This window comes from Uranotaenia lowii, chromosome 1 (assembly GCF_029784155.1).
Source record: "Uranotaenia lowii strain MFRU-FL chromosome 1, ASM2978415v1, whole genome shotgun sequence".
Lineage (NCBI taxonomy): Eukaryota > Metazoa > Arthropoda > Insecta > Diptera > Culicidae > Uranotaenia > Uranotaenia lowii.
Window position 1 is genome coordinate 191,141,023 of NC_073691.1, and position 24,236 is coordinate 191,165,258.

General features: G+C 37.9%; 2 protein-coding genes and 1 pseudogene across 3 annotated transcripts; 2 read left to right on the plus strand and 1 right to left on the minus strand.

The window, feature by feature from the left end:
• The first annotated feature begins 3,035 nt into the window (after nucleotides 1–3,035).
• Nucleotides 3,036–18,845, plus strand: LOC129741436 (nucleoporin Ndc1-like). Of its 2 annotated transcripts, XR_008736445.1 has the most exons (5): nucleotides 3,036–3,166; nucleotides 3,228–3,548; nucleotides 3,612–5,063; nucleotides 17,760–17,913; nucleotides 18,037–18,845. XR_008736445.1 is itself a non-coding variant. In XM_055733168.1 (3 exons), the coding sequence occupies exons 2-3, from the start codon at nucleotides 3,232–3,234 to the stop codon at nucleotides 5,041–5,043; spliced, it is 1,749 nt and encodes a 582-aa protein (XP_055589143.1). In that variant the 5' UTR covers nucleotides 3,036–3,166; nucleotides 3,228–3,231; the 3' UTR covers nucleotides 5,044–5,158. The 2 variants fall into 2 exon arrangements, 1 of the variants encoding a protein (XP_055589143.1); XM_055733168.1 differs by lacking the exons at nucleotides 17,760–17,913; nucleotides 18,037–18,845 and having other exon boundaries at nucleotides 3,612–5,158.
• LOC129741445 (glutathione-specific gamma-glutamylcyclotransferase 1-like) lies at nucleotides 5,311–20,218 on the minus strand. Its single transcript, XM_055733179.1, has 4 exons — nucleotides 19,766–20,218; nucleotides 6,905–8,220; nucleotides 6,296–6,331; nucleotides 5,311–6,223 (listed from the first exon to the last, which is right to left on the minus strand). Exons 2-4 carry the CDS (start codon nucleotides 7,124–7,126, stop codon nucleotides 5,708–5,710), a joined length of 774 nt encoding a protein of 257 aa, XP_055589154.1. The 5' UTR covers nucleotides 7,127–8,220; nucleotides 19,766–20,218; the 3' UTR covers nucleotides 5,311–5,707.
• Nucleotides 8,946–23,809, plus strand: LOC129738248 (translation initiation factor eIF-2B subunit gamma-like; annotated as a pseudogene).
• The last annotated feature ends 427 nt before the right edge of the window (nucleotides 23,810–24,236 follow it).

Consider the following 24,236-nt stretch of genomic DNA (forward strand, 5'->3'; position numbering starts at 1 on the left):
GATGTTCAAGAACCGTTGCACCTTCTGGATGTTCCATTTTGCAGTCGTTTTGAAAATTTTCTGGTATCCACATTTCCTTGGAATCTATCGGTGCACAAAAATAAAATCAAATAATTAACACTTTCTTGTAAATAAAGAGGTTTTCACTTACCTTCACCAGTACCTGTCGTCTGGTCGCCATCCCCGAATGCTTCCGCGTAGTCTTCGGAGGGTCCAAAATCTACCTTCCACAATTCCGGAACACAAAACTGCCACGTTTATTGACGTGACAGCAGCAAATTCGATGCGCGTTGCAAAAATAATCTTTCTATTCCCGAGATGATTAATCTTATCTTTCCAAAATAATTTTTAATAATTTCGGCGTGTTGCAATCAGGCTTGTAAGTGGTCACCATCGTTTGAATTTTTCCGGAGACAACGACCACACATCGTTCGTGACAATCGTGGAGAGCGCAATCGTTTGATCGGAGAGCAAAAAAATGTCAAATGAAATTTTGATCTTTTTTGTAATTAGTCGTTTGACTGTCATCCCTCTTGCGTAGATAATCGAGATAATCATTCCACATTGTTCGACCAACACATCCAAACATCACCCGGCGCTGCAGAGTGGCGAATTTTTTTTCAACAGGAGGGAGTGAATAGAAAAGATTGCATTTGCTTATCGAGTCTGTAAGTTCTGCTGCGTGAAAGAGATAGGCGATGTCGTAAACTGTCGGGAATTATGGTCGTTTGACCATCAAATTATCCCTCTCGTGTACCAAGACACGAAATTTCGTTCGACAATCACACAAAGAAGAATGAATGTCGTTTCGTTTGATGGTAGTCGACTGTTCGGCAAGTTTTCGGTCGCATTCGTTAGATGGCACGAACAATGAAACTGAAAAAAGCAGGCTGTGCGACTGTCAGAGAAAATGTCGATGGTTTACAAGTCTGGTTGCAATAATAATCCATTTATTCAAAGAAGTATTAATCGTATCTTTCAATAATGATATTTTATCCGTTCTAGCGGAGGCACATTTAGCTAAAACGCAATGCGAAACGTTACTATTAATGTAATCAGAACCGAATAATACTGAAGATTCAGCATATCGTATTTGACTATGCGGGAAGACATTTAAGAACTTTTTCATAACAAGCTTTCCTATCAGAAAAGCTTTTCAAAAATCAGTCTTTGAAGCATTAAACTTCGTAGAAAATATTGAGAAAAAACGTTATAATAAAGATTTTTGAATGCTGTATGAACTTCACTACATATCGTAAAAGCGATACACAACGAAATCATACATACATTCCAGTTGCACAGATTAAACACTGAAGTCAACGTCTGTTTATTGTTCTATGATAAATAACCTAAGTATGATATTTAATTTACAAAGATACTTATGTATTTTAAGTTGTTAATCAGTCAAAAAATGTATTCTTTATAGATTGTTTTTTAAACTAAAAGGTAATTTTCACTGAATTAAAAAGAACATCACCAAATTTTACTTAGTTACTGAAACAATGGAAACAACTGAATCGCTAGTAAAACAGAATTGAGAAATGTCAGTTGTGCTAGTGACATTTCCATAAGGGTTTTTCTTTTTAAGTTCTATTCCTATTTTTAAAATAGAAGTTTTTGGAAGCATGCTTTTAAGTAAGCATGCTATTTGATTGAAAACTTACCCTCGTATATATCCGCCTCGCCTTTAACCCTACATTTCGTGATTTTTATTTTTTCCATAAAAATCATTTTTAACAGTTGGAAATAATGAGTACATCGAGAAAAGAAATTAAATCTAAATACGATACTTTTACCATACCATTTACCATTGTTGCAAATTTGTTACTTTATGAAACGAAGGTTAAATTATACTCGTTTTCTAACTTTTTTTTGCCTTGAAAAAAACAATCTGACAAAAATAGTTCAAAATCTGAAAGATGTTCACCCTACAGCACCGTTTTTATTTGATGCATCCTTCTGTGCTATGTCATATGTGAGTGAAGCCAGATAAGTTCACATTTCCGCGAATTTTTGTATTTATATTTCCCAAATTTCTCTTTTTTTCTGAGATTTTCATTCTATCGGATGGTTCATCCTTAAAGGTTTTCGCATTTCTTTGTCATCTATTAAAGGTTCACGACCATCTATTAAAGATTTTATCGTGAAATTATGACTAAGTAAAGTTATCCAATAAACGATAACTTGTCAAAAATAAAGGTTTTGATAATGAACCTTAAAACATATCCGAAAAGACGAGTTCCAAGGCATTTCTAAGCAACTCAACGATGAGCGATGACTTAGCCTAGTGATAGCTGATGTTCCTGAACGCATGAATCCGTCATACATAGCGAAGCGCATTGCCAAACTTATACGGAAATTTCAATTTGTAGAACTATAAACAATAATAAAACGATTAATATTAATATGATTCAAAACGTTTTTTTTATTTTATAGCCTTATTTTGTTATGCGTGATGAAAGATCTGTGAAAAGATGGGTGAAATTTAAGCAGCATCCCACTCGTACTCATAGAAAAACATCACCCAAATTCGCCTGCGATTCTATCTATACTATAGATTCTATAGTATTCTATAGATTCTATAGAACACTTCATTGCAGTAAAATGTGATTTTTGATTCCCCTTTTTCTATATTCTTTAATATGTACGTATAGCAAGTGATTTGAGCAGCGATCTTAAGATTATTGTTAATTATTAACACACGAGTTTAAACTAATTACTATGTTAACGAAAATCTTTTTGCACAGGTCTATTTATCAGGTCAAGGTAATTAATATTGGAAATTAATATTATCTATCAATAATCTATTTCAATAAGTAATAACATTTTCCGTTTAATAGAAGTACATCAAATTTTGATTTAAAAATATCCCAACGACGAGCTGTGTACCGATTTCCCTAACACCGAAACACTACAAATGTTCATCAAGCCGTTCGTTTTGAAGCGTTTGCTGCAGGGCTGCGTTGAACCATTCCAACGGTCGCGCAAAAATGCAAAATGCGTTTGTTTTTGTTTCATTCAAACAAAAAACGTTTGCGCGCAGACAGAACACCGAACGCCGGCATGTGTGGATTGAATTTCGGAAAGTTGAAGGGGTATTCTCAATAATTCTTGTATTCTAGTTGATGAAAATTGTTACCGTTAGCTTCTGATTGCGGATTGTTCGGTAAGTAAAACGTAGTTAAAACCGGTAGCCCGTTTGGTAACATAAGAAATTGTTTTCACAGGAATATGGCAGCAGCAATGGAGCCCGTCTCCTCCCGGGATCTCGAATGTCGCAAAATTTGTGTAGAGCGGTTTATCTATGCCATCCTGTACAGCGTCGCTGCCCAGTATCTGCTATTAACGGTGTTCCTGCTGCTAGTCAACTTTAGTTTACTTCATCCGGTCGTTTGGATTTTGGGCTCCTTCCGGTTGCTCCTCTCGCTATCGACCTGGCTCTGGATAATGCCACTCGTTAGTGCCGTCATTGTGCATGGCATTTTTCTAGCTAAGGCATATCTTTCGGCCAGCAGCTACTGTCCGACAAGATTCCAGCTGCTGTATCGGTATGATTAGTCTTCTCATTAAAATCACGCATTTTTTTTGTTAACGTTTTCGTTTTTTTTCAGCACCCTTATTCAAAAGTCGGTTTTGCTGCTGATTAACTGTGTGATTGGCTTCCTGACCGGATGGTTATACACAAGGTTCCTACGAGACGATTATCGGTTGCTATTCTTGAACACTGACAAAGGATTATCGGTACTGAATGAAAAATTCCTGTTTCTTTTGCTGGGCGGGACATTCGCAGGAGTGTACTTTTTCGTGAAAAATAACCGCACAGTGGACGATAAAGCATCTTTTGTTAGCTTTCCGGTCATTCAACAACCACGTTACCAGCAGATAAGAGCCAACCTATACAGCATCGTGTACCACTCGATGTTCAAATCCTTCGTTCCAACGTTGATCTACGTGAGTTTCTTCTACACCTTCTGTTGCCTTTATTTCCGGTACAAGCTTGCTGCACTCTTCCAAGGAACCGTGCTGGCCGAGGAATCTTTCCTAGGAGCGTTTTACACAACCGTATCTGATGTCCGATTGGTCGTATACTGCTGGATCTTGTCCTCGCAAGTTCTGAGCAATATGAATCTCATGCAGGTCTTGTTCCACATTTTTCTGACCGAATATCGGACGTTCCCAGTTGAAAAATCTACGATAAACAATGATGCCGAGGTCTCGCTGGTGGAAGCCTTGGCTTGTGATAAAATTCCCATCGTACAGCAGCTGGCAGCTTTGGATCTTTTTACTATTGCCGACAGCTGCGACGTATCTCGACGAATTCGACTCTACGCATTATCCATTCCCGGAGGCCACCCGTACAATTGGCGAATCGTTTCTGGCGAATGTATTCGATTGATCCGTGAGTTCACCAATGAACTATCTAAATCAATGGAAGGTGCCACTCCCAAGGTGCATCCTGAAGTGTCCAAACTCCGTCCCACCGCTTCGATGGATGCCGAAAAAATACTCATGAAACAATACAACGAAAGTTTCGGCATTCGAAGTTTATCTACAACCGTACCGCCTAACAATGCCATTCCTCCAAGTCAACCGGATGTTATCTGTAAAACCATAGATCGAAAGTTGGATTCATTGCGCCAAACACTTCGCAATATACCAGGAATTTTCTATCTATTCGGAGAACCTAAAGCTGCCAAAACTTGCTACCTTCTGTCGAGTCAATCGCAGCAAATGATCTGGATATCTCAAGCGCTAGGATCTCTGGCAGCTCATTCGATTCGCGAAGACCAATTCGGGGTGGTTCAGAACGATCTGCCACTGATCATTAGAACGTTGTTGCAGCTAAAACAAGTCGTCGACAAGGTCGGTTCCATCCAGCTGGATATGAAGAAAGTGGATCGACGCTACGTGGCCCTGAAAGCAGCGACCAAGAGAAGCCTTTACCGGATTGCTCATGCCTTTGCCGACTACCTGAATGATATTGTGCTGGATCCAAACGACGTTAAAGCTCTGCAAGGGTTTGTGAGCTACAGGGAAATCTGAGGATGGCCGGCTAGTGTAAGGTATGCTTGATTTTTTTCTATTTTTCTTTCTTTCCTTCATGTTTTTAGTTAACTTCTTATGACTTAGCGAATAAAATTAAAATTTGAATATCAAATGTGCTCAGAGTTACGAAGTAATCCGAAACAGTGCCATTGCCATCATTCCGAGTATGTATTAAAAAGCTTAGACTTAAGAGCTATTTTTTTTTAATTTTATTTCAATGTTTCAATCGGGAGTGTCATCTTGAATGAAGGTTGGGCAATTGAATATGTTCTAAATACATTGATAATTATTATTTCATGAGGTATACTTAAGCTGTTGATTCCGCACGCAACAAGCTGTGACATGAGGCAGAATTTAATGTTATGCAAAAGCCTTATGGGTATACTTTTATGCAATAGACATTTGCAATTTTCAATATATTTTTCTTATCGATATAATATGTAATTTGAACTGCTTACTAAACCTGTATTTATAACTTATTCGAATTTATACAAAAGAACAACAATTACATCTTTTCGCTTACTAAACTTAAAGCTTAAATAAATCTTAACAGCTCTGTGAGTCATGTGGCGTTATATTATCATAGATAAAAGGAATAAATGTGCCCATTAGTGAAGTAGTGAAAAAGCGATCGCTGTAATGTTTAATACTCAGCCAGCCACTAGATGTGCAAGCACCTGAGATTCTTTTCCGGTACGCGTGAAGTGTACTCGAAGGACACGTGTCGCCGTACTTCTTCGTGCGAATCGCGCCGGATGCGACGCGGATTGGATCCCAGCAAGCTGACCATTGACAGGCCAGCTTCGGCTACAAAGCGTCGCACCAGTCCTTCCAGCTCAAACAGATGCTCGTCGGCGGCTCCCGGCAGTTCTTCGCGCATGAAAATCGCCAACCGGATGAGATACTCCACGTTGTGTCCGCTCGGGCCACGACATTCGGAAATCTGGCGAGCCGTTTGGACCAAAGGTTCCTCTCCGATCCAAAGGTCATTTTTAGGAGTGGCAATGTACACCAGTGCTGGGAAGGCTTCTCCGCTGAAGCCGGAATTTTCACTGGCCACGCGCGGAAAAAATCGAATGTAATCCGTTGCGTATCCCCCGAGGGTACATTCACGCTGCTTCAGGTAATCCAGCGCTAGCTGACCGACCACCTTAAACGCACAGCCCCAGGTGATGCCCTGATGGATCGAAAGGAACGATAGAACTTATTAGTAATGGCCTAAACGCGATCCCGTTTGTTTCTGACTCACATTTCGGTCTTCGATCAATGTTGCTACACGACCGGGCTGAAAAAAAAATAAAGAAAAAAAAAACACAAAATAATTTTTTTGTGATGCTGCAGGTTTGCATATTTGGCTTGATTGATAGTATTTTCCCAAAACTGGTGTAAAATGCTGTGTTTTGCATGTTAAATTGTAATCGAAATTTGTTCTTCGAAATAACGTCAATTTATTTTTTTTTTCAATTTTATTTCTATTAGAAAAATTGACGGACGATCATTAAAAAGTAGTCCAAAAATACATTTTTTTTAAACTGGTTGACTCAATTTCGACCTTATGAAAATGTTAATTTCAATTTCAACAACGTGTGTCGAATTCTACAACATTAAAAGAATAGACCTTTTTGTGAAATGGAGAGAAGGTCACGCTAGACGTTATTTAATATGTTTCCAGTTCAGCCCTATGCTGGAATATGAGACGAATGCTTTCACAAATTGACCACAAGCTTGGTACCTAGCAAGCAGTTATGTTGTGCTCCAACCCGAATGCGGTTCAAGCGAGAAATTAAAACGTTGGCAAAGCCACAAAAACGTGTCGTTGTTTCGATCGATGGTTGATGTCTTATTCTCACTCACTCACCTTCTCAGCCGTTCCCCGGTGGGTCGTATTACCCTGCCAGAAACGCCGCACGTACCCACGTATGTAGCCGGTGATGCACTTTTCGTACTCGAAACCCGGATACCAGCAGAGGCTACCGTAACCAAAGATCCAAACCGATGCGTCGTCCCGAGTGTTTTCTTCGCCGTCGGCTGCTCCAGCAGCAGCTTCAGGGTTTCCGTTGCGATCCAGCCAGGCTGCCATATTGTGGTACTGCTAGTCTAGTCTCGGGTCTACGACTAGAGTGCTTGCGAAAGCGGCCGAGAATCGGGCTAGACTGCACGGTTACTTAATTTTGTAATGTGATGCTTTTTAAGGGGTTCTGTCCCGGGTTAGTTTTTTTTCACTAACCGATCACGAATAGGACGATTTAACCGGATTTAAAAATCGAGACAACACATGTGCTAATACATCTTTTAAAAGGATACTAATGCGCGTCGAGGATCGTGTTTAACATGCCGGCTCTTGGGGCACTCGTAAAAAATAAATTTGCCAGTTTACAGTTAATTTGCTTCGATTTTTTTGTTGCTTTTAATTTTGCGCGACAACAAACGGACGTCCGTTGCGGTCTTGAAATGCACGATCAACAAGTTTAACACGACACAGACATGTGATGCTGTTTTGATTTTCCTCCGCACTTGTTGCCTTTTCTTCACCAGCCAGAGGTAGAAAAACGTTTTTTTTTGTTTCTACTGGTCACCAATCGTGGTAGGCATGTGATGTGAGCGATACACGGCAGTACGGCAGATTGGCACGTCGGAGGTTAACTAGTTAGATTCAAAGGATCATCACAGTACAACACGCGCATCTTCATTGTCCTTTTTGTTTCGCACCATTCGATCACCACAGACAGCGTATAACCTACCAGGCGCGCCTACTACGTCTCGAGAACTTCAAAACAAAACTACACTATACCGATTCTAGTGTGGTGCACTTGTGCTTCCTTCTTTGAGATTAGATTGTTTTCATTTTGGTTTTTTTATTAATCCAACACGGTGAGATCACTAAAAGAAGGCCAAGATTGGTGGCATCCGTTCTTCGCGCGGCGGTGCTAAACGACGGAACGGAAACAGATGGCGCCACTTCTGATGGCGATGCTGTTGGAGATCATGCAGCGGGTGGACGTGTTGTACTTGCTGCTGTTGGTGCCTATCCGGAAGTATTCTGTTCTTCACGACTCGCAGCTGTGGGCGCAGTTGTTGCCGTTGTTGACTGATGTGGTTGGTATTTCCGATACTTCTGCGACTGCTGGTGCTGCTGCTGCTATCACTAACTGCTACTGATGGCCCCTTCATATTCTGCAAAGGAAATCGAAAAATTCAATCAACGAAACCTGTATTATACACATTGAATACGACACACTCTTCTATAGCCATTCCATTTTCATGTGTGAGTAGCCGGACAGACCCAGCCCACACTTGGAATGCTGCTCGTCTGTGTGCGTGCGCACACCGACTGAGTCTGCGTCCGTAATCTCGTCAGTATCGAGAGAAACAAAAAAAAAACAAGCAATAAACAATCTCGCCCATTGGCGCATTCATTTGGAGATGATTGGGGGTGTTAGTTAAAAAATATCCATCATTTCAATTTTTGTTTGAGAAAAGGATTTCAAAGATTTGAAATAAGGCCTCGTTTTCACAAAAAATCTAATTGATGCGTGCATAAATTAAATGTTGCACACATTATAACAGTCGAGAAATCGAGAAGTTAGAGCTTTTGTCTCTCTTTGTCTCCCTAGCCTAAATTCACATATGGTGGAAAGAGAAGTATATTGTTTGCCAGATTTGACAGCTCATTTGAAAGCTCCAGCAGAACCTTCAACTGTTATACAGACATCAAAAGTCTACATCGGGACTTGACTCAGCAATTTTGAAGTGACTAGACGTGTGTTGCCAATTTTAGTAAAATTAAGCTGTGATTGTGCTATTTATTACTAGAATTAACCTATTTTGATCCGTACTATCTACTTGTTCGTCATTAAATTATTACCGTGCCGTAAAAAATATTGTGTGTACTGAGTGGAATGAGCATAAACAAAGCTGCCCCCGTGGGGGCAGCGGCTACTAAGGAAGATGATAACCTCAAACCGATGTATACTCCGGACGACCAAGAGATGGTAGATACCTTTACAAAAGAGAATGAACAACCGAAACAAACTACTCAAGTAAGTCAAAATAAACCCGAAATAGAAAAAATGAGAAAAGTATACCAGAAATTCAGCTACTGTGATACTGATAGCAGACCATACAGAGTCATCATAGAAAACACAGATCTAGAGAGGAGGAAATATATTAATAGGCTACAAATAGGAATAGTTCTGAACCAAATAGGCTTTGACAAGTGTATTGACGATATCAAGAAGACCGGACGTAATAAAGCTACCGTTTATGTTGGAAACATAAGGGATGCCAATAGACTAGCTGATTGTCAGAGCCTAAACTTAAAAGGATACAAAGCATACATACCCAAAAAATTCGTAACTGTTACGGGAGTTCTGTCTGATATTCCAACACTCTAGGCTGGTATAACCCAAAACCAAGTTGAAATGCCGCAAAATCGGATGAAACTGGCTCCCGACGAAAATAAGTTTGAGGGGGTTTTCCCAAACTTGAGAATAAACGTCATATTTGCAACTTAATTTTGGGGCATGTCATGCGGCAGGGATTTTTTTTGGGATTTTTTCATTTGATGAACCAAATATCAAAAGGGGGTATAAAAATTTTACAAACATAATTTTTTTTCAATTTTCCTTTTTATTTTACTACAAAAAAAAGTTGTTCACAATTAACTGACCTTGGATGTTTTTGACAAAGGTAATATAAGAAACCCGAGCCTGATTTATCCCGGAGCAATTTTTAAGGGATTTGGTCAGGAATTACAGAGTGCTGTTGCAATTATTAAGAACGAAACTTAAAGCACTTTAAAGCTCACATTTTTCGTTCAGAATGGACCTGAATCTGACCTGCAGGATGCACCAGGAAGGAAACCAGGCTGCAATCATCACTGCAATCGACTATCCGTTGGATAGTTTAGACGGCTACGATTGATGTGCAGAACAGCCGATTTCATTGTCGAAAACACCTAGTTTTGGAACGTTGTGTCCTCACAATCTTGAGACCTCCTAGAATATTGCTATCCGAAGCTCCCGTTTTCAATAGATGGCATATGCTGCCATTGCTCCAGATTGTCCTCCACTTCTTCCGATTTCCCATTGGTTATTCTTCCGAAATTCTCTGGAGGCATGATGTAAATACTGGTAGGTAGGACTTCTGAAGAAGGTATAATGAATGGAAAAACGTTTTCTGGAAATATATAAATTAAAAGGAATTAAACATAATCAAATTTTATCAAATTTAAAGTATTTTACCAGAGATAGTTTTCGATGCGACTGACTTTTTTTTTCTTACAATACGAAACTAACGGCAAATAAAGGGAAATTTTTTTGGGGTGGTCAGTTCGAGCTTCGAACTTTGATTTTGGTATATTGACAGCAGCCCAAAATCAAGAACGCCAGTCGAACTTTGTTTTGATGCACTGCCGTTCTTATTTTTGGGTTGTTTTGATTCTGAGTGAACGGAATTGGATGTCAATGAAATAATTGAGAATGTGATATGTGATGTCAAAGTGGAATCAGTGTTTAGAATGACAAGAAAATACAACGATGAAAGGATCCCCACCAACAGAGTAGGTATTGTCTTCAGAAGTAATGTGTTGCCAAGGTTTGTAAGAATGTTTTCTGTAATAAATCGAGTCGAACCGTTTATACCACGTCCTGTAATATGTTTTAAATGTCTTAGGTACAATCATCTGTCTAAAAACTGTAAGAGTTCCGTACTAAGATGCAAAAACTGCACTGACGAAACAACTGAAGATCACGAGCCTTGCTCAAAAAAGCCTTACTGCTTACACTGCAAACAAGAGGGTCACATCACCACAGATAGGAACTGCCCCCGGAGGAAGATAGAATCGGATACACAGGCAGTGATGGCAAGGAAAAATATTACGTATCAAGAGGCGAAAGAATACTTCAATATTCCAATGATCAACCAATTCGACGTACTAGCAAACACAGAAGATTACCCAGCTCTACCGGAAACCTTTGCTCAGGTATTAATAAATGGAAATCAGGGCCGACCAAATGGAAGAATAAATGCACCAACCATAATGTCAAAATCCAGTTTACAAAAATCCAATAAAATATTTACAAATAATAGAAACATAAAAACAAAAGAAATAGAAGAAGAAGCAGGAGTAGCTAGTTTATTAGGGATGTCCAGAAGAGATTTTTTGAAAAAAAGGAGGCTTGAGGAAGAAGAAGGAGAACAAGATAGCAAAAGGCTTGTAAACAACCATCGCACTTCGGAGGCAGACAGGTTTAGACAAGAAATAAAAACACAAACTGCCACAAAACAAAACTACGATGTAATGATTGCAGGTATAATACAAAATATTGCCAAAATCCTACAAAATCATGGTATAACAGGTGAAGAAATCACAGCCAGCATTGTTGGGGAGCTGAAAAACATTGCTGACAGCCATAGTGATGGCAAATAACAGAAACAAACATGGATAAGAAATTTAAAATACTACAAACAAACATACAAAGTTTAACAAAAAACAAAAACGAACTTATACATGAAATAAATACAAATAAATTTGAAGCCGTACTACTAACAGAGATTTGGGTAGATCCAAACCATCTCACAACAAAACGCTACAACATCTCAGGATACCATAGCATACTAGCTCCGCGTGAAGATGCTTATGGAGGAGTTGGATTTTATATATGTGACCAATTACATTTTACTAGAATTAAATTGACGACAACAGAAAAGTTTGAAACATTAGGAATAAGATTGACTAAATTAGACTTTGTGTTAGTAGTTGTCTATGTCAATCCCCGTATTAATGTCCAAGAACTCAAAACTGCCATGTCAATTTTACTACAAGAACTAAATAACTATAATAAAGTGATCATAGGTGGAGATTTTAATAGTCATCATGAGATATGGGGCTGTGAAACAACTCAAGGAAAGGGTAGAGTAGTACATGAAGCCATAGTCGACTCAAACCTTGTATTACTGAATACAGGTGATAAAACCTACATACCTGGAATACTTAATCAAAATTTTAGTGCAATTGATCTTTCGTTATGTTCAGCAAATCTACACAATTTCACTAAATGGTCTACTAAACCTAAATCCTTTGGAGGAAGTGGACACCTTTTTATAGAAATATCGGTTGAACTACAGTGGAGTAAAAGAGCTAATACGTACTATGACAGAAAAGCAATTGGAGAGCAAATCGCCCAAATTCAACATTGGGAATTTGAAAATCTCCAGGAACTTTCGACTAAAGCTAGAACAATTATCAAAAACAACAAAAAATCAAGTAACCATATTGCAAAATATTATTGGAGTGATGAATTATCCACTCTTTATGAAGAAAAACAGAGAGCACTTGAAAAATACCATGCTTGTTGTAATAGTACAAATTTAATCGAATGGAAAAAAACAACAGCTAAATTCCAAAAAGCCAAACTTCATCATATACGAGAAAAATTAAAGGAACTGTCAGCTTCAATAGACCCTATGAACATGAAGCAAAATTGGAAACTGGTGAGAGGTTTAAAAGGATCCCCAACAATAAATACAAAAAACAATTGCATAAAAGAACATAAACAGTTAGCAAACGAGTTTTTAATAATGAATTTTGGAGAAAGTAGAAGAGAAAACATTATACAACCGCAAGAAGAACCCCGAAATAACATTATAGACTTAGCCAAATGGAAATCTATAATAAACAAAAAACCAAAAAGATCCTCTCCAGGAACAGACCATCTAACATACGACATGCTAAGAGTGTTAGATTGGAAAACTTCGACAAAAATAGTGGAATGTCTAAATGAGATGTGGAGAAAGGGAAGTTTACAAGATCACCTAAAAGAAATTAAGATAATACCTATTCTGAAGCCAGACAAACCACCAAACGAGGTAACTTCTTTTAGACCAATTGCGTTACTCTCTACCCTAACAAAAACACTAAACACAGCGGTACTAGAAGATATAAATAAAACTCTATACTCAAGAAACATTCTTCCTGTAACATCATTTGGTTTCAGAAAAAACATGTCTACAGAAAACTGCGTAACATACGCCACTAATTTTATAATGGAAAGCAAAAGACAGGGAATGACAGTAATTGGAGTATTTTTTGACTTCAAAAATGCTTTCAATTCCATCAATGTCAGCAAACTGAGAAACATAATGATGACAAACAAGTTCAGTCCTGATAGCGTAACCTGGATATATAATTTTCTAGTGAATAGAAAAACTATCATCCAGACAGAAGAAGGACTAGTGGAACATGTGGTTTCTAGTGGACTTCCGCAGGGAGATGTTCTATCCCCAACCCTTTTCAACATTTATACCTCAAGCCTTCATGAAACAAATCTCGACCCTAACGAAACTACCCTCCAGTTTGCAGATGATTTCCTCAAATTGGTTAGATCAAAAAACGAAAGTCAAGCAATAATAAAAATGCAAGACAAAATAGAAGTATTTGTAAGAAAAGCCTCAAGACTAGGACTCGTTATAAACTGCGCAAAAACTAAAGCTATGATATTTAAAAACAGTGCAAAAGTTCTAAATCTTAAAATAAACGGAGAAACATTAGAGACAGTTAGAAATTATAAGTACCTGGGCATAACACTAGACCAAACGCTAAGATATGGCATACACATAAAAACAATGATTAATAAAATACATGACAGACAGAACATGCTCAAAGTAATCGGAAGCATAAAAAGTGGAGCAAACCCTAAAGTTATGATGCTATTCTATAAAGCTCTGTATGGAGGATATCTAAACTACGGTTCAATATTCTACGGAGGAGCAAGCAAGACAAATATAGAAAAATTGGAAGTGACAAATAGACAATGTCTTAGAATAGCTACAGGTTGTTCTAAATCGACACCCATAAATACGCTGGCAGCAATAGCAGGAGAAGGTCCCCTATACCTGAAGAGGATTTATTTAGCGAAAAAACGAATTTTACAACACATTTTCCGAAACGATCTGATCGCTCAACAACTACAAAGTCTAGACCAACACAGTACAAATTCCAAAAAACAAAACACTTTTCTGGAACAAATTTACCTAAAATATAAAAACGACTTTCAACAACTATACTTAAAACAAACAACGAGCAATGAAATAAACAACGTTTTAGTCTTGGATCAAATCCCACAAACACAAATAAGGAAAAAACAACAATCGGCAGAAACAATGAGAAAAGAAGTAATACACATGTTAAACACACAATACCCCACATACATACAAATTTATACAGATGCATCAAAACACGGTAATAAATGCGGAATAGGCATCTTCGAAGACGAAAACAACAGAAGAACTAGTATGCAACTGGACAACGAAGTTTCCATAACCACAGCTGAATTGATAGCCATAAAAACAGCACTTGAAAACATCAACTCAGAAACAACAAACAGAACAGTTATTCTCACAGATTCGCAAGCATCTTGCGCAATAATAAAGCAACAGTTGGATACGAATGAGTTTGACGAACTGACCTTCAAAATTGTTAAACAAGCAGAATCAAAAAAGTGCACTATACAATGGATACCTGCTCACATACAAATACAAGGAAACGAGAAAGCTGACATAGCGGCCAAAGAAGGATTAACAAGTCCATGTATCTTAGTTAACAAATTACGATTCAGTGACAAGACACTGAAAGCGAAAAATGAATGGATCAATTCAATCGATAGATGGTACAAAGATTATGTCAACGAAAATCAAAAAGGATCAAAATTCTACAGATTTCAATCATCCTTTAACCAAAGACCTTGGTACTGGAATAGCAAACTGAAAAACACTCAAATTCGAACCATGAATCGAATATTGAGTGGTCATGATTACTCCCCCTACTGGCTCGGAATAATGAGAGTTCGTGATACAACTTATTGCGATCTTTGTGAACAGCCATTCACAACCGAACATATCATTCTAGATTGTATAAAGTTTAACCATCTCCGCAACTACTATGATTGGGATAGATTTTCCAATCTTCTCGAACTATTTCGAGATTTCGATGAAAACCGTATGAAAGAGGTACTATCTTTCCTGGATAAAACGAAACTCAAAATTTAAGAAAAATTGGCAACACTTCAATAACGTTAAAGTTTAGTCAAGTCAAGTACAGTGGTGTTATAGAGTAGCATTCTCTGGCCAAAACATTAAAACGAAGAAGAAGAAGAAGAAAAGTCTACATCTAGGGGCTTTTTCTATTGATGTGTGTAATAAATGCACTCAAATTATGATTTTTAAAACCACTGAATATAGTGTTTTAAAACTTCTTTGAGTATAAAAACAAGTTCATTTCATTTTTAAAAAAATATTCTGATATTTTGAAACCCTAAATTATCTTGAAAAGTGTGTAGATTACGTACAAAATTTTAAAGATGAACGCATCAATACGTTTACATGAATGGTGAGTTTTGTGAAAACGCGGCCTAAGAATTCAGAATTCATACAAACAAAACTCTGAGTGTACTTTTTGTATCTTAAATCCCAATTTAAAATTACGGGTTCAGATTTATTACGTTAACAGAAAGTTAATAAAACCTGATTCAATATTAGGGCTCAGGGATGAAAAAAAGATTTGGTCAGTAACATTGAAATAATGTACGCATATTTTCACATTACGATTAAATGCCTATCTTTTTTCTTATTTTCTTAGATCGTTAAACATTTGAGAACAATTTTCTGCATATTGGTATGTCCGTACCCTAAGTTGCAATGGGTTAACGGCTGCGGTGTGTATGTTTGTGAAAATGATAGATCAAACCATCATTTTCCTGACAGTGTCGTTACACACAATCTTGTTAAACATGGTGTCATAATATGGCCTAAATTAGAAGAGGAGCTGGACATCTTTATTCAGTTTAAATTCAGCAGTAGGTTCAAAGATGTCTATTTTTTTCATGATCCATGTTGATAAGATGAATGGGAGTTGAAACACTTGCCCTCCCTTCCGCAGAACAATCGCAACATTTGGTAGTGAAAGTATCACAATTTACCATAATAAAAGTTGATACTTTCAATAGGGCATAATTCGTTTGGTTAGATAGTTGGTTTAGTCTTATAGAATTAAAAAATAGAGAAAACGTGCTAGAAGTATTACGATGTTAGGTAAAGATTATGGTATTCGCCTCCCCAATGCTCTAGTAAGTGTGTATTTGCGGTTTATGAATTTCGTTGGCTTATTCTTAAATCAAGCATTTTACAAGAACTAGAGGCTCATTGGATGGAAATGCTGTTCTTGAAGAATGTTATATTTTATTTGGTTAGACGTTTTTTTTTGCTTTTTATTTAATTATTCACTTTTAGCATATTTTTACGTTTTTCGGTTAGGTTTGAAATTCATCTATGGAAGTATATAATAGAATTTACGGTTTTGAATAATGACAATGAGTAGATAGTCCAAATCACTGATTTCGGGCATTTTACAGTAGGCACACGGTATATTTTAATAGAACCCCTATGTAGACTTAGCATAGTTTGTCAGAGAGGCTGACCAGAATAAGTGATTAGGTTTTAGAAAAACAGCATTGTGCATTTCCAGTTCTTTTGATAAGTAGACGATATCGATAAAGATACTAAAGCTAGATTATTACTGGTTTGAGCTAGGCTTCATATTATATATTGATAGATAAAATGAACTAATATCCTATTTTTCTTTTTTTCTTTTCTTTTCTTTTTAATATTTCTTTTCATGTGACTTTTTGATGATGACGAACGAGCCTTCAAGCTATATCCTCTCAACATTGGACCCCTAAGATGGTTTCGAATCCCAAGGAGAGTTCTTTAACATGGTGAGAGCGTTCCATTTTATTTTATTGTTTTCAATTATATATAAATACTGTAGTTAGTTTCGTTGGGATTAATTAAGCGACCTGTCTCAAACCGCCAACGTATTTCCTCCAACTGGTATCATGAGGGGTTAGTTCACTATCTTGTTCTGCTTTAAGTTCATATTCATCCGAAGTGGACTTAAGGAAGTGCAAGATGGTATAGCCAACGTCTCAAGATCGCTTACTATTCTAAGCTGCCTACTCTAAACTTTTATTTCCCTGACCCCTCTACCCACATTTCCTTTTCAGCGTCAGCTTCTCACAGCTATTTAAACGCCACAAAAAAAAAAATTTCTGCATATTGGTATGTTCAGAAGTTATACGTTTGAGCACAACAAACTTTTGTTTTAAACATATTTATTTTTACTATGTTTTGTTTGATTAAAATATAAGATAAGATCGCTTTCAAAGTTTAAGTTTTTCTTTGTAGTTTCTTTTCTTCCTTTTAAGTATGTATATGGTGATACATAGAGCAATAGGAAGCTCCAAAGTAAATATTTTGTAGGCTTTAATAGAAAACGAACTACTCTAAGATCGGGTTGAATCACTTCCAGGTACTTCCTCGTAAAGTTTTATTGAACAATGAGTAGTGTGTTTACTCGAGTAGTTACGATCAGTTTCAATGAAGGATTTGTCATAAAGTGTTTCCGAATCTACTAGGTAATAAACGGAACGATTTAGGATTAATTAGAATGGCATCAGATGTAGGAAATCACTGGCCTAAGTTGGCAGAACCTCCGAGTGGGCTGAAAACATTTAAATAAACCTCACATGAGTGACTATCGAATGCCAGTGCCGCTACCATTAGTCACTGAATTGAAGAACCTAATTCTTCTAATGCTTGGCTGCAGTTGGCTAAGGTGATTAACATTTTGTAATTTTTTTTTAATTCTTTTTTTTCAGAATAATTCAGTTGTTGATTTGATTATCAAACAATTTACTTTGTTTTCAATTAAAAACTACTCACTGCATCGTTCATCAATAACTCCCACTTTCCTGCACCTATGACCGGAGGCCATGATCTCGGCTTGGACTTTGTTAGAAAGAAACGCGCAAAGTAAGTAGGGAAAAAATCATGCAACCATAACGTGATCATAATAATCACACCAATTTCCATCCATCACGCCCGCCACCTCTCACAACTTCGTGCGCGCACACACTCGCCTCGCCACGGACGCAGGACCGGACACAAATCGGCGCGATGAAGACACCACTGACTGTTTGGTGCCGTGTGCACGTCGCTATCGATGGACTTGTGTTTTGCGAAATGCGCGCCCCGCTTGACCAAACAGTCAGGAGGGACGACGGACACGAGAATCCTTTGTCAGCGCGGTAACAAGAGTACTAAGAAGGATGGGGAATCGACTTACGAACTATACAAGGAAAAAAAACTCACAACAAACAAATATCGAAACCGAAAATGGGTCACGTCTCAGAGAAATAGAAAATATTTTCCGACCGAGGAACGGTTGCCGTTGAAAATTTTGCGCATTAGTTTAAACCGTACAACTTTGTATAAATGAGGATGGGTGGAAAACCTGCTTCAACGCTCTTGCTAATCAGCAATCGTATGAACGAAACGTGCCTTTGTGGGTGTTTATTTTTTTCTGCTTCTGCAAACAAAAGGACAGGTTCATTAATTTTAATGTGAATACATTTCGTCTGACAAACATATGTAGCGAATTTAGGTGGGTAAAGACGAATATTCCCTAGCTATAGGGGACTAGTTCAGCCAACAGACACACCCCCTTGCGGTAGAGACGATTAACATATCCGATTTTTGTTATCTTCGCGATTCATTAGGCGGGATCCCGCGGGAGGAGATAATGCCAATTTCATTTCGATCGAAACCGAAATGGTAAAGTTGAAAGATACACCTTTTGATTGTTAATGATATTCAACTCTTGATTCAAAATCCATTATATCAGGTTTTTTTTTGGATAAAAAGTTATCTACAAGCAATGACCTACTGTTAAAGTTTTCATTGAGTTACATGAAATATTTTTTTCGATTCTAAAGTGATATGAATAAAACAGAATTCAGCCGTTAATAGACACGAATGCCATAATGCTGGTCAAGTATCAACAGTAAAACCAAAAGATAATGTTTTAGTTAAGTAAATAGATCAATTATAAGGATCTTTCAAGAGCCAAGTGTACACAATTTATGACAAATAGGTACTAATGGATGATCTAATGATTAACCAATCTACGATACGGGGTGGTTTTTTTTATAGAATAATTAAGAGGCCATCTAATTTCTACCATAGAAACGCGCTGTCGGAAGTGTGAGATAAGAGTTAATGACTCCTTCGAGTGTGAAGTTCTGATAAGCTGATTGATGTGGAAAGACCACCTAATTTGTTTACCTTTTATTAGGGAAAAATAAATACATATACAAAGTACATTTAATTTTTTTTCACACATTTTATGCCTTCGTCGTACGTTAACGATTTCAGATATTAGGATTTAAAATTAGGAGATGAATTTCTATTGTCGGAAAATCTACGGGGCCGTTCATTAGAATTGAAATCGATAGAGAAATTATATGTTTGTTACCCTATTATTACGTATAAATACATAAGTCACTGTCCATAAAAAGCCCTTAGCAAAGTTTGAATGATTGAACGATTTTCAGAAAACTGGTTTTATTCTGGAGTACACAGTTTTTCCTAAATGACAAATTTAATTTGGGTCTGAATAAAATTGATAGTTAAATTTAAAATTATTTATCATAAACTTATAAGATTCGTACATTGCATTCTTGTTCTCTAATAACAGCAAAACCAAAAACGCAATTTGTGCTTCCCTCTTTCAAAGACCTTCTTTCAAGGACATTTCTTTTTGGCAAAGGGTTATGAAGCCGGTCATATTTTGAGGGGAAATTTTTTTTTCTTTGGTTTTACTTACGCCAAGTCGATCCGCCCGATGGGAAACTGCTGCCAAATTATCGCCTGCTGGTGCCCTCGGTCGTTTTAGAAACAACCACTACAACCGCAACAAATACCGCCAGCCATTGTGTGATAGTTTCGCGAATGTCTTCTTAACAATGTCAAATAAGGAAAAACGAGATCAGTCTTTTCGTGATTTGTGCGGCAGTCCTTTTCAGAGGAATTTAATCAGGTTTAAGAGAAGCTGCAGAGGACAAAGAACTGTCGATTGCAGTTTTGGTTTCCTCGGAATTTGATTCTGTTTTTTGTTCACTATGAATTTTCTGAGTCTTTTTGCATTTTGTGTGCGCAGAAGTAGCAATGGTTTTTCAATAGCTGCCGACGTGGAAAAACGACAATGCTGATGAACTCCTGTTTTTCTCCCACAACAACCCAAACACTCCCAACCACAAAGGCAGATGATGAAAAAACTGACTGACACTAGCTCAGCCGCGAATCGAAACGGGAAAATCGATGCAACAACAACAACCGATTATGAATGGGTTACTCTTCTGGCTGGCCCACAAGTCGCGAAAGCCGAACAGCACTAAAAATACGCAATAAACCGTTAGTTCGATAACGTAGTAGCAAAATGCATTTGTTGGACCAGTCTCTGATTAAACTCGGGCTAAATGATCCAGCTGTCTGGCCGTTACTTGTATTCAAAACATCATCCGTGATTTGTTTATTTTGCCACGTGCTTGCTCACGTTTCTCATACCCGAACGAAATTGAGAGGGAGAATTCTCTTGTGTGTTAAACTGACAGCATAGCGTTTGGAAATTCTTCATCGCAATCAGTTCATTTGTTGAAATAAGTAAGAAATGTTGCATCAGCCGATTGTATACCGATTGGCATAAAGTCATTTGGCATAAAGCCGTTTGGCATAACGCCGTTTGGCATAAAAGTCGTTTGGCATAAAGCCGTTTGGCATAATGGCCCGTTTGGCATAATGGTCGTTTGGCATAATGGCCGTTTGGCATAACGGCCGTTTGGCATAACGGTCATTTGGCATAAAATATTGCATTTACTTTGGGCATGAAAACGAGGTCATCCTAAAATAATGGATCAAAATTTCGAGGAAACCTCCTCACGCTTCGCGTTCGAACTAAAATGATGTATGGTCCTTACGCTTCGCGTTGCGGACCGGTCTAGGGGATTGTCCTTAGAATTGGGTAAACCTAGAAACACGGGGCCTTCCTAGGGTTTTTAATAAACCTAGAAAGACGGGGCCGTCCTAAAATTATTTATCAAAATTTCCAGGAAGCCTCCTCACGCTTCGCGTTCGAACTAAAACGACGTATTGGTCCTTACGCTTCGCGTTGCGGACCGGGCTAGGGGATTGTCCCTAGCTTTGGGTAAACCTAGAAACACGGGGCCTACCTAGGGCTTTGAATAAACCTCGAAAGACGGGGCCGTCCTAAAATTACGGATCAAAATTTCGAGGAAGCCTCCTCACGCTTCGCGTTCGAACTAAAATGACGTATGGTCCTTACGCTTCGCGGTTGCGGACCGGGCTAGGGGATTGTCCCTAGCTTTGGGTTAACCTAGAGACACGGGCCTTACTAGGGATTTGAATAAAATAGAAACTCGGTAAATTGAAAAAAAAAACTAATGTATTTTAATTTTTAGCAACATTCTATGTAACCTTATGAGTTTTTATATTTTTATGCCAAACGGCCATTATGCCAAACAGCCATTATGCCAAATGACCATTATGCCAAACGGCCATTATGCCAAATGACCATTATGCCAAACGACTTTATGCCAAACGACTTTTATGCCAAACGGCGTTATGCCAAACGGCTTTTATGCCAAATGACTTTAGGCCAAACGGCGTAGGACCGCATCAGCCTGCAGTATTTTAATTTTAAAATTTAACTCTCAGACCTGATAACTACACAAATAACTCCACATTATTCTTGATACAAGTTTAAAGTTTATCTAGAATATGTAAATAATCAATAAATCAAAACTCGAAATTTAAATATAACTCTATAACAAAATTCTTCAGCATTACAATTCGCAATAAAAAGAATTAAGAACCACTTGCAATCAGAAAACTAAATAACAAAACTCAAACCTCAAATTTGCTTAATTCACACCATAAATCGAGCACGAGCAAAAATGATATAAAAATCTGTTGATCTGACCATGATCTAGAGTCAGAATTTAAATTTCAATCAGTTTTCCTATTACGATAATTCGTAATCATATTTTTTTAATTTACGAATATTTAAAAAAATTAGGAACAGAAATACATAAAACATACATAATTTTTAAATTTCGTGAGCTACGTTATTAATTTTTTAAATGAAAATAGCGGCTTGCCTCATGCATCCGAAAAATTGTACCACCCTAATGTAAACAGCAAGTTTGACGTTTCCCGAAGTTTGCAGCCGTGTCCGGAATTTATGTGCAAGCATTGAAATATTCTGCCAAAATATAGCGTAAGTTATTCGAAAAAATTAACAACCTTAATGAAATCATTTCATAGGTGAATCCGTTTTTTTCCCAGCATGGGTCTGCTAGAGTACCAAGCGGTTGTGCTGGCTGCTGGTAAGGGAGTCGTTTCCCGGAGCTGCTCGAGGGACGACCTAAGTGTCTGCTGCCAATCGGAACGTACCCCCTGATATGGTACCCACTCAGGATGCTCCAGCGACACGGATTCCAGTGAGTAGATCAATCTGTTTTATACTATGGAAATTGTTGTTACTTTGTTTCAATTCTTAGGATGCAATCGTGATTGTGCTGGAACACGAAAAAAAGTGAAATACAGCAACGGATTGAAAAACGCAACTCAAAATGAAGCTGGAGTTCTTCACGATTACTGGAGATTCAGACATCGGAACTGCCGATTCCCTTCGCATGGTGGCAGATAGAATAAAATCAGACGTGGTGGTAGTTTCGTGCGATACCATCGTTGAGCTTAGTCTTTATCCGCTGTTTAAACGAGTTCCGAGAACAGAGAGCTTCCTTCGTTAGTCTGTTGGTTCAGAATGGTGGGCTGCAGAAGGTAACCGTTCCGGGACCCAAGATGAAGCACAAACTGGAGAGGGATCTATTCGGAATAAACTCTCAAACAATCGCTTACTGTTTATGGGCTCGGAAAGCGACTTTGAGGAGAATTTCACAATATCGGGACACTTGTTAAGACTTAACGAAGAAATGGACATCAGAAGCGGTCTGTTGGACACGCACGTTTATATAATAAGTAAATGGGTTTTTGATTACCTTGAAGCAAGTACGGATATCTCCACCCTAAAAGGTGAACTGCTACCATTGATTGTGAAAAAGCAAATGTCTTCCAGTTCCAAGGTACAAGCGAGCACGGAAAAACCAACATCCGAGCATAACGTAAACTTTGAGGCCCGAAACATTCATCACTATGTTCCAAATACCGAAATGGATCGAAAGATAACTTCGTCTTCGATCTTCAATCAAGGTAGTGACCTATTGGCAAACAATCGAATACGGTGCTATGTAGTGATCGCCCCGGAAAACAGTTTTGGCACACGTGTAAATACGATGGCTTCGTACTGGCGCGCAAATCAACAAGTGATGAAATTTTTCCCCAGTGTTACCGATCTTCCGGTTACAGCCTTGAATGGAACCAATTCAGATATAAAATCAAATCAGCTGATGGAATCTGCTATCGGAGAACAGGCCAAAATTTGCGAGAAAACTTCAATCTCCGGATCAATAATTGGATCTCATTGCACTGTCAATCCCAAGTCACGCCTGATTAACTGCACCCTAATGGATCATGTGAGTATCGGTGAAAATGTGATCCTCGAAAACTGCATCGTTGGTGAAAAAACAATCGTGGAGAGCGGAGTAACGCTGAAGAACTGCCTTATCGGATCCAACTATACCGTGACCACCGGATCGAAGAAAGAAAATCAGCACCTCTCCAATGCTGAAAGATTTATGGAAATTTAAGAACAGTTGACAACTTTTTCCATCACTGAAATGCTTGGAAATAAAGAATCGAAGAATAATAAAAGCCGTGTTGTTGGATGAAATCTGTTTCGTTTCGTTGTTTCTTCTCTGTTTCTATGGACCTGTTTCAATTACTCCTCTTGAGCAAAAGATCATTAAATATTCTTCACTTTTCTCCATCATAATTATGATTATTTGAATAGAAGGCAGCACAACAGCGACTAATTTGGAATTGCACACCCTAATACGTTCATTTATGCTGTTTATTTTGTTTTTCAGACGATTGAAAGAGAAATGAGAATAAAAGATATCTGAGAGAGTTCATTGTGAATTGAGAGAGAATATTTCTCACTAAATGACAGCAAAACTGCCAGCCAGACTAATTCAACCATGTGTTTTTGATCACGTGTTGTTTGTTGAAACCGATAGAATCAAAGTTAAATGCCATCATAATGTTAAAATGACATCCTCTACAGTTCTCATGTCGATATGTCTATAAATAATGCTAGA

Coding starts and splice junctions, on each gene's coding strand:
- LOC129741436 (XM_055733168.1), top strand. CDS start 3,232: ATGGCAGCAGCAATGGAGCCCGTCTCCTCCCGGGATCTCGAATGTCGC. Junction 3,549..3,611: donor AGATTCCAGCTGCTGTATCG/GTATGATTAGTC, acceptor GTTTTTTTTCAG/CACCCTTATTCAAAAGTCGG.
- LOC129741445 (XM_055733179.1), bottom strand. CDS start 7,126: ATGGCAGCCTGGCTGGATCGCAACGGAAACCCTGAAGCTGCTGCTGGA. Junction 6,332..6,904: donor ACCGGGGAACGGCTGAGAAG/GTGAGTGAGTGA, acceptor TTTTTTTTTCAG/CCCGGTCGTGTAGCAACATT. Junction 6,224..6,295: donor CATTGATCGAAGACCGAAAT/GTGAGTCAGAAA, acceptor TCGATCCATCAG/GGCATCACCTGGGGCTGTGC.